The following is an 11,070-nucleotide window of genomic DNA, read 5'->3' on the forward strand; positions in this document are numbered from 1 at the left end:
GGTCACTGCCATTAATAAAACTTATTCCCCAAATACCATCCCACATACAGTCACATCAATGGAAAATACTTTTTATTTTTTTTTATGGCTTTGGAAACATGGGAGATGAAAAAAATACTATGCTGAACCTTTAAACGGGTTTTCCAGTGAAAATGAATCGGCACAGCCATGGCAGCCGGATGTAAACAATGAACGGAGCCAGAAGCCTCAGTTCTATACAGTGTATAGTGGTGAGACCAGGAGACTATACCGTGTGTCTCCGAAAATAAGACCGGGTCTGATATTCATTTTAGTCACAAAAAACACACTAGGGCTTATTTTCAGGGTAGGGCTTATTTATTTACGGTATGGGGGGCTGCAGCAGTGTGGAGGATGGGAGGCTGCAGGAGTGTGGAGGATGGGGGGCTGCAGGAGTGTGGAGGATGGGGGGGTAGTGTTGAGCGGCATAGGCCATATTCGAATTCGCGAATATTCGCGAATATATGGACGAATATTCGTCATATTCGCGAATATTCGTAATATTCTCGTTTTATTTTCGCATTCGCGTGTGCGAAAATTAACATATGCTAAAATTTGCATATACAAAAATTAGCATAAACAAAAATTCGCATATGTGAAAATTAGCATATGTTAATTTTCGCATATGCGAAAATTCGCACACCAGTCTCACACAGTAGTATTAGAGCCTTCTTACACCACACAAGCTGGAAGCAGAGAGGGATAATCACTGTGATGTGTACTGTGAAAAAGAAAAAAACTAATATTCGTAACGAATATATAGCGCTTTATTCGCGAATTCGCGAATAAGCGATATTCGCGAATAAAATTCGAATTGCGAATATTCGCGAGCAACACTAATGGGGGGCTGCAGGAGTGTGAAGGATGGGGGGCTGCAGGAGTGTGAAGGATGGGGGGCTGCAGGAGTGTGAAGGATGGGGGGCTGCAGGAGTGTGAAGGATGGGGGGGCTGCAGGAGTGTGAAGGATGGGGGGGCTGCAGGAGTGTGAAGGATGGGGGGCATCCTCCACACTCATGCAGCCCCCCATACTCCTTCAGCCCCCCATCCTCCCCTTCCCCTGTCGTCCTCCACACTCCTACCGTACCCTACAGCAGTGTTTCCCAACCAATGTCCTCCAGCTGTTGCAAAACTACAACTCCCAGCATGCCCGGACAGCCTTTGGCTGTCCGGGCATGCTGGGAGTTGTAGTTTTGCAACAGCTGGAGGCACACTGGTTGGGAAACACTGCCCTACAGTGCCCCCCACCCCTCTGCCATAATAAACTTGGGTACCGGGACTCATTTCACTTTTCTTACCGTACGGTACCCTCCTGCGAGATCTTTTCCTGTTGCTTAGCAGCAGATTACCCCTGAACTAGGTCTTATTTTCGGGGGAAGGGCTTATATTGCAGCCCTACCCCCATAATCCTGCTAGGTCTTATTTTCGGGGTAGGGTTTATTTTCGGGGAAACACGGTAGCTCTGCTCCAATTCACTTTAACGGTAGGTGAGTTGTCGTGTCCTGACACCAACATTATACAATGTATGGAGCCTGGGCTTTCGGTTTCATATAATAGATTACTTTTGGACGCCACGAGGGTGCCGAATGTTGGCATCCTGCCGATCAGCTACTGATGGCCGACCATGTGGATGGGCCAATCATTATTTTCTCCCGCAAAACCCTTCTAAGACTTTAAAGGGGATGGCAGAGATCATAATACATACCCTCTGCAACACGATGATGTCCTTCTCAGTCAGCTTATCCCCACTGACTGGATCCGTCATATCTTTTTTGATGAGCTTTTCAACACATTCCAGGGTGACCACCGCTCCTCTGAAGAACAGAACATAAGAAGGTGAAGTTATTAATACAGAGGAAAATTATGTTTGACAATGGTCACCAATCCAATGTCAATTGTCTGCCTGCGATTAATATAAAAAAAAATATATAATATAATATATATACACACACATATATATTATATATATATATAATTATATAATAATTAAATATATATAAGAACCAGATACAGGCGCAGAACTCCAACAAAAAAAGTGATTTAATGTCTCGTGTCAGCATTACAACGTTTCAGCTACTCCTGGAGCCTTTTTCAAGGATGCTTGAAAAAAAGGCTCCAGGAGGAGCTGAAACGTTGTAATGCTGACACGAGACATTAAATCACTTTTTTGTTGGAGTTCTGCGCCTGTATCTGGTTCTTATCTTGGATGGACTCTGATCTGGTCCTTTGGGACGCTGGCACCAATTCTCTGGTTGGACTGGATAAGTAGTGCTGCTTTATTTCGGGATTATATATATATATATATATATATATATATATATTTATTTATTTATTTTTTATTCATTCATAATATATTTATTTATTTTTTATTCATATTATAAATATATATTTTTCTTTCATTTTATTCATTCATATTATATATTTTTTTTTCATTTTATTCATTCATAATATATATATATATATATATATATATATATATATATATATATATATATATATATATATAAAAAAAATTTTATTTTATTAATTCATATTATATTTTTTTAAATTATATAATATAATTATATATCTCACCCACATTCTATGCAGCACCCACATTCTACGTGGGGCTGCGTCTCCAGTTTCGGGAAAGTTTGGAGACGTGATGTCGCGCCACGCTCCCTCCATTCATGTCTATGGGAGACATGTCTCCCATAGACATGAATGGAGGGAGTGTGACACGACGTCAAGAGAAGGTGTGGTGTGACGTCATGTCTCCTGTCCTGGAAACAAAGAGCTTTCCGAGACTGGAGACTCAGCCCTGCGTAGAATGTGGGTGCTGCTCTTTGGCCAGATAACACCTTTAAAAAGGACCTAACTGGCCATAACCCCAACCTCAAGCCATAGCAGTAAAATGTTCAACATCAAATGAATGTAATGTTCACATACTACTGCCTATGGAGAGTATATCCCAACCAGCCATAACATTATAACCAGTGACATAAACAACATTATCTGGTAACAATGATGTAGCTTACAATGGTGGAATATAACAGGTAGAAAGTGAACAGTCAGTTCCTGAGGTTGATGTGTTGGCGGCAGAAAAACAAAATCTACAAAAGATAAACCCTACCACTTATCTCAAAGACACAGTGCATGAACTCCAATGGGAGACATTGTTACTAACAGTAAGTCCCATCAGGTAAGTATAAGTTCCCAACACGTTTCTATCATGATAACTGGCGTCATCAGGGGAGAGCATTTATTCATAAGGAGACTGTATATAGTGTAATAATTCATTAAAACCAGTGAAATAAACAACATAATCTAATAACAATTATGTATCTTACAATGGTGGAATATAACAGGCAGCGAGTGAACAGTCAGTTCCTGAGGTGGATGTGTTGGTAGCAAAATAAAAAAAAATTAAAAATTGGGCAAGTTTAAGGATCAAGAGATTTTGACAAGGGCCAAATTGTGATATTTAGGCAACTGGGTCAGAGCATCCCCAAAATTTCAGGTCATGTGGGATGCCCCTGGTATACAGTGGTTAGTGCCTGCCAAAAGTGTTCCAGGGAAGGAAAACTGATGACCAGCAACAGGGTCCCAGGCACCCAAGGCCCATTGAGGTGTATGGGGAGTGGAGGAGAGTTTGTTTTGTCCGATTCAGCTACTGTACCATAAATTGTTGAAAGTTACTGCTGGCTAAGATAAAAAGGAGTCAGGTCTCACAGAGCATTGCAGCTAGCTGTGTATGGGGCTGCCAAACCTTTGACCAGTCAGTGAACAAAGACTTGTAAAAGTAGCAAGTAAAATTCCTACAAGTGGAATATCACTCCCAGCTCATAAATAAATAAAAATTTTTACCCAAGGACGAAAATTATGGTGTACAGTGGGGAGGTGCCTACTACGTAACTTTTATTGGTGTGTTATTAAAAAAAAACACCAACTTGTGCTCCAGTGAAACCCAATTCCACTTAAAATTAATCAGGTGGGGAATCTACAAAAGATAAACCCTACCACTAATCTCAAAGACGCAGTAACAATGCCTCCCATCAGGTAAGTAAAAGTTCCAAACGTGTTTCTACAGTAATAACTGGTGTCATCAGGGGAGATCATATTATTCATAAGGAAACTGAATATAGTGTAATAATTCACAAAACATAACCTAGGGCTGTTGAAGTATCATCACAGCCCCTTATTCAGTATTGGTAAATTGAGCACATAATACTTATACTGATGTATATTCACATCACAGGGGAGCGTAATGTGCGTCCGGGATACCTGTAAATTAATCATTTTCATCCTTAGCTAAATTTTTCGACCAGTCAGAGAACCCATGCGGACCACTGTCCAGCTAAAATAGGGCCTATGAGCATCAAAATTGGACAATGGAAAAAGAAAGAAAGCCTAGCCTTTTGGATGGCTGGGAGCATGTACCGTATTTTCAGGCGTATAAGATGACCCCCAACTTTTACAGTTAAAATAGAGAGTTTGGTATATACTAGATGTATAAGACTACCCCTCAACCGCGATGTACGGTACCTTACCATTGTTCCCCCAAACTAGGTAGGCAATATAGTTCCCCCACATTAGGTTTTAAGCATAGTTCCCCCACATTAGGCTGGCAGTATAGTTCCCCCACATTAGGCTGGCAGCATAGTTCCCCAACATTAGGTTGTCAGCATAGTTCCCCAACATTAGGTTGTCAGCATAGTTCCCCCACATTAGGTTGTCAGCATAGTTCCCCCACATTAGGTTGGCAGCATAGTTCCCCCACATTAGGTTGGCAGCATAGTTCCCCCACATTAGGTTGGCAGCATAGTTCCCCCACATTAGGTTGGCAGTATAGTTCCCCCACATTAGGTTGGCAGTATAGTTCCCCCACATTAGGTTGGCAGTATAGTTCCCCCACATTAGGTTGGCAGCATAGTTCCCCAACATTAGGTTGGCAGCATAGTTCCCCCACATTAGGTTGTCAGCATAGTTCCCCCACATTAGGTTGGCAGCATAGTTCCCCAACATTAGGTTGTCAGCATAGTTCCCCCACATTAGGTAGGCAGTGGCCCCCACAGAGATACAGCCTTCAGCCATTTACAGTGTATGGCTGGGGGCTGTATGCCTGTGTACTGCCCCACTTCAGTATTCAGTCCACCGCTTCTCCGGTCAGGGGTCACGATCTACTCCTATAGCCTATAGGCCATAGCAGTAGGTCCCAGGACCAGAGGAGCGGTGGTCAGCACACCGAAGATGATGTGCTGGTAACTTACCATGCGCGCGACCTTGCTGCTCCGCTCTGCCGTTTCTATGGGCGCACACACAGGATGTCAGTAACTTCCCTGCTTGCACTACCTCCCGATGGCCCCTGCGTTTTTAAGGTTAACGCGGGGCCGCAGAAAGGTAACCGGGACATCCTTGTGTCCCGAATGTGATGGGGGGGAAATTAATCTCGGCCGGGATGCCCGGGGTATGGATAATCCATACCCCAGGCATCCCAGCCGACTGCAGAACCCGGCGTATAAGACGACCCCCGACTTTTGAGAACATTTTATCTGGTTTAAATGTCTTCTTATATGCCGGAAAATACGGTACATTACTTACCTATGAAAGAAATGGCAACAAGTTGCAGTATGAAAAAAAAGACAAGCTGGCAGAGGCAATGTGATGCAAGACAGTGGCCTCTATCAGCAGGATAATGCACCACCATCAACCTCCAAATTCTCCAGTTCTCAATCATTTGTGAGATGTGCAGGAAAGACAAGTCCAAGCCATAGAGGCCGCACCTTACAATTTACAAGACACACAGGATCTGCTGCTATTGCTTTGGTACTAGACAACACAAAGATCATGCGAAGTCCACACCTCAACGGGTTTCAGCGGTTTTGGTGGCACAAGGGGAATCTACACAATTTTACACTTGGGGTATAATGTTATGGCTGATCAGTGTTCATACAGATATATACCACATTGTCACTACCATTTTTAACCACCAGGTGTCAGCATAAATCTACAGCTGATCCATAGATCAAGTCGCGCATGTTCTGGAATACGGGAGAAGAAAAAAAAAAAATGAGATGTCTAGACTGGAGACGAAAAAGGATGTCCGCATCACTTGTGGAGAGAGAAATACAAATCAGCATGGCAGACAACAATATACGCATGCAGCACACAGACTACATAGGAGGAAACAGCCAATCGGTTCAGCATGCCTGTGTTTGGTCATATTATTATCAATTTAAAAAAAAAATCATAAAAAAAAAAACAATTAAACAGTTACTAAAGATGAGCACACATGTCTAAAGTATGCTTATAGAACAGTGTTTTCCAACCAGAGTGCCTCCAGCTGTTGCAAAACTACAAAGCCCAGCATGCCCGGACAGCCTTCGGCTGTCCGGGCATGCTGGGCGTTGTAGTTTTGCAACAGCTGGAGGCACTTAGGTTGGAAAACACTGTTCTATAGAATGTGAAAGGGGCCAGTGAACAGGTCGGAGCATCAATATACAACTCATCAGGATGCAGGTTAGTTTTATAGTGTGTTTTGAACTAGATAGAACTGACTTTATATATGAAATAGAAAATTACTTACGAGGGCCGCAGGACCGCACAAGGTACAGAGTTTCCCAGCATGTCTCGAGTCACCGCGCACACGTATCGGTCCTGGCGATTTATCAGGCCCACGCGATCCACCTTGTCATCTACCAGAGTAAACTTCACAGAGACCAAGTCTTTCATCTTCAGGGATCTCCCGCTCATGGGGCAGTACACGGTCTTGTCCTGTATTATACAGAGAACCACATTCTCAATGAATGGTCATTCAAAACGCATAAGTATTAAAATACATAGAAGCAGCTGTGCTGGAATTAAAGGAGTAGTCCAGTGCTGAAAAACTTATCCCCTATCCTAAGGATAGGGGATAAGTTTCAGATCGCGGGGGGTCCGACCGCTGGGAGTCCAATCTCCTGTATGGGGCCCCCCCCAACAGCTCGCGGGAAGGGGGCGTGTTGACCACCGCACAAAGCGGCGGCTGACACGCCCCCTCAATACAACTCTATGGCAGAGCCGGAGCGCTGCCTTCGGCAATCTCCGGCTCTGCCATGGCCAGGTAGCGGGTGTGGATGCGTCGTGCGGTGGAAGACACCCGCTACTTGGCCAGCGAGCCGGGACCCTGTACAGGATATCGCGGGGGGCCTCAGCGGTTGGACCCCCCCCGCGATCTGAAACTTATCCCCTATCCTTAGGATAGGGGATACGTTTTTTCAGCACTGGACTACTCCTTTAAACAAATGGCGCTGTATGACTAGTGATGGCAAGTGTGCATAAAATGGGCAGAAAAATGCAGAACCTTGTCAGATTTAAAAAGGAGTTTCCTGGACTATAATTCTGATGCCCTAACCTTAGGCTGCATTCACACCACGTTTTTGCAATACTGTTCCTGTATAAGGTTTTTGATGAAAAACGGATTCCTCAAAACCGGACTAAAATCAAAAACGTGTGTACAAATTTCAACCCGTATACGGTTAAAAAACGTACATGGTTTGAAAAACAAAAAAACGGATGCAACCGGACATCAAAAAAAAAATAAAAAATTATACGTTTTTAACTTTTCACTCCATTTTGAATAAAGTTTCACTTGTTTGATTGAAATTCCAAGAAAAATAACTGTGCAAAGTCAAAAACCATATGAAACTGTATGCACATACCGTTCTGTACGGTTCACGTTGACTCCCATGTTAAAAAAAATAACCTATATGGTTTAATACGGTTTTTAACCCGGGCCAAAAAACTTGGTAGTCTTACGGTTTTGGGTGCGGGTAAAAGAAAACGGACAAAACCGTATAAGACGCAAAAAGGACTAAACCGGATGATGTGTTTGACATACGGTTTACAATGTTAAGTTAATGCATACGGTTTTCTATACGGTTCTGTATGGTTTTTACCTTGAAACTGTATACGGGAACTAAATAGCAAAAACGTGGTGTGCATGCAGCCTTAGAGAAAAAGTCATCAATATCAGATTGCGGGGGTCTGAGACTTAGAACCTCACCGATTAAAGGGGCCGGAGCACTAGTCCCCTTCAATGTGTTCAAAGCACAAGTAAGAGGTCCCTTTATCAGCTGATCAGGGTGTCAGTCCTGAATACATGTTATCAATATTCTATTCCTTAAATGGGCACTGTCATTGAAAATTTTTTTGCTAATGCACTCTTTATGGTAAATAAAATAAAAAAAAATATCTTTCTAATGTACTTTGTATTAAATATGAATAAATAAATAAAAAATGAAGTTTTCTATGTTTTGTGTTTAAAAAAGCTGCCACTAGGTGTCCAGAGCCCATTTCCTCCTATCTCTTGCACAGACTTTGTACCCCTGCTGGCATTGAAGAAGTCCAAAATCAGGAAATGCAATCTGGAGTGCTGAGGGGTTTGTGTGTGCAGCCTTATCCAATCATAGCTCATCTCACACACTGAACTGCTCTGGGCTGTGTGTAGCAGAGTGAGGGAGGAAGTTCTCCCCTGTATGGCTTCAGATGATGTCACACCTGCTGGGGAACGCCACTTCCCAGTCTCTGAATCTGACTTAGACTGAGCAGAAAATACAGAGCAATATCAAGGTAGAAAATAAAAAAATATATAAAAAAATAAAGGCAGGGGGTGGTTTATCATGATGGGGCAGTGAACTGGGAGGATTATAACATTTAACAAGATCATGAGAGTTATTCTTTAAAAACTTCTTTAACCCTGTGTCAGATGTTGCAGAATAGCAGCAGATTTGTAGTGCAGATTCAACTGGTCATGAAATAGTTAAATGTGTTTTCCCACCAAATCCATTTAATTACTTATCCACAGGATAAATGTTTGATAAACGTTTTATCACTGGGGAATTTCAATATGGCGAGGGAGACTCACCGGCTTCTTCACGAGTGTTGACTTTGCCTCTGGCGTCAGTGATGGGATCCAGAAGCTGGGAAGCTGCTTATTCTTCTCCTCACCGTTCTGCTGACTACTGCTGCCGGCCTCCTCTGCTGCCTCGCTGCTCTCTATATGCATAAGAAATACAACTAGTAGTAGGGAGAACAGTAGACCTGACCCCATTCAGATATGTAATGTACCATGTAGGGTGCTCCGTTTTTCTTGTATTCCTTGTTGGTTTTGCTTGGCTATTTGTTAATGGGATTACTTTTTATTCAAGACTTTGTTCCCCTCTCTGTCTCTTAGTCAGGGCTCAACGAAACCCAGATGCCAAGGTGACTAAGAATTTTATCCTGCCGCCCAGGTGTTTGTCAGCCTGAACCGGGCAGAATATAGCAAAGAGATACACCCAGCAGCTGATGCAGCCCCTTTTAATCTAGCGCTGGGCCTCCTAGTGGTGCCCGGCAGTAGCTCCTCCCACACTTCCTCTCTTAAAGGGCTCCTGTGCCAGCTTCTGAATACACGAGGCTGTGGTGCGGCACAGCTAGAGAGGAGCAGCAGTGTAAGGTGTGTTCTGGCCTCATCACTGTGCGCCCTCCATACCTACAAGAGAAGCAGCAGCGAGGGAGACAGTCAGGAGGGGCTGTACAGCTGGACAACGCCCTGCCACCTGCTCCTGCCAGCATCTCCAGTCCTGCCAGTCAGTCCCAGGCCACTTGCCGCACCTGCTGTCATTCTCCCTTCTGCTGCATGTCCTGTCATCCCCCCCCCCCCCATTACTGCACCTTCTGTCACCCCCCCCCCCTTACTGCTGCACCCCCCGTCACCCTCTCTTCTGCTGCACCTTCGATCCAAATGATTAAAAAAAAAATAGCCCCACCCCATCAAAAATAGCCCCACCCCATCAAAAATAGCCCCACCCCATCAAAAAATAAATAAAAAAAATGTATTAAATATTATATCTATCTATCTATCTATCTATCCACACACACACACACACACACACACACACACACACACAGTAACCCCCCGACATATGATAAAATCGACATACGATGGCCTCTCAGATGCTTTTATATGTCGGGGCCATCGCATTAACTGCTATCCGACAGCGCAAAATGCTTAAGCTGCTGTCGGATAGCAGTTTAAGCATCCCTGGCAGGTTCGCTCACCTATCCCCGCTGCTCCGGGTCCACTTCCCGATCCTCCGGTGTCTTGCGCATCTTCTCCAGGGTCCGGGCCTTGCTTTCCGGCGTCGTTATTACGTCACTATGCACGCCGCGCCGGCGCAGCAGCGTAATAACGTCACCTGAAAGCGAGGCCCGGACCCTGGGGAAGATGCGCAAGACACCGGAGGATCCCAAAGAAGACACCGGAGCAGCGGGACAGCAGCGGGAGCCCCTGGAACAGCAGCGGGAGCGGTGAGGACCTGGTGCGGAGCGGCGGGGACAGGTAAGTACAGCTTCCTATACTTTACATTGCACAAATCCCTCAAGATATGATGGATTCAACAAACAATGGGTCGTTTGGAACGAATTACCATCGTATGTTGGGGGACCACTGTGTGTGTATATTTTATTTATTTTTTTTTTTTTTTTTTTTTTTTTTTTTTTTTTATAACGTATTAACATATTTGTCCAAACTATTAACTAGGGATGTCCCGATACCGATACTGGTATCGGGGCCGATACTAGCTATTTGTATGGTTTCGGGGACTCGTTTAATGTCCCCGATACCATGCCCGATACCTGTTGCCGCTCCACTGTCCCGTTCTTCCGTCCTCCGGTCCATATCATGTCGTCCTATGGAGGAGCATGTGACACACACGTCACTCCACCTCCTCCCCTGCGCCCAGCGTAACGCTATGGAGGAAGCAGAGTGATGTGTATGTCACATGCTCCTCCATAGGACGACATGATACGGACCAGAGGACGGAAGAACGGGACAGTGGAGCGGCAGCAGGTATCGGGCATGGTATCGGGGACATTAAACGAGTCCCCGATACCATACAAATAGCTTGAATTTATAAGTAGATCGTGCAGGTGACCCGGTTTCTACGGCTGCTCCCCATGTGGTCATCGTTCTCGCCGCCAATTCAAATTCCCTGTTCTGCCCAATGGAGAAGAGATAAATCTTGGCTCATACTACAGCAGCCGCCTCCATTGTAC

The 11,070-nt window shown here is 44.4% G+C and overlaps 1 protein-coding gene across 3 annotated transcripts in view; it reads right to left on the reverse strand.

Annotated features, from left to right (window-relative positions):
- The window catches only part of NOSIP (nitric oxide synthase interacting protein), a 33,022-nt gene that overhangs the window by 4,564 nt on the left and 17,388 nt on the right, over positions 1-11,070 (reverse strand). For all 3 annotated transcript variants that reach the window (XM_056543826.1, XM_056543827.1, XM_056543828.1), the window contains exons 6-8: positions 8,900-9,030; positions 6,581-6,768; positions 1,721-1,829 (exon numbers count right to left, since the gene is read on the reverse strand). In XM_056543826.1, the coding sequence (XP_056399801.1) occupies positions 1,721-1,829; positions 6,581-6,768; positions 8,900-9,030 (428 nt within the window). The remainder of the gene's footprint in view (positions 1-1,720; positions 1,830-6,580; positions 6,769-8,899; positions 9,031-11,070) is intronic.

The sequence above is a fragment of the Hyla sarda genome, chromosome 10 (assembly GCF_029499605.1).
Source record: "Hyla sarda isolate aHylSar1 chromosome 10, aHylSar1.hap1, whole genome shotgun sequence".
In the NCBI taxonomy this organism is placed as follows: domain Eukaryota; kingdom Metazoa; phylum Chordata; class Amphibia; order Anura; family Hylidae; genus Hyla; species Hyla sarda.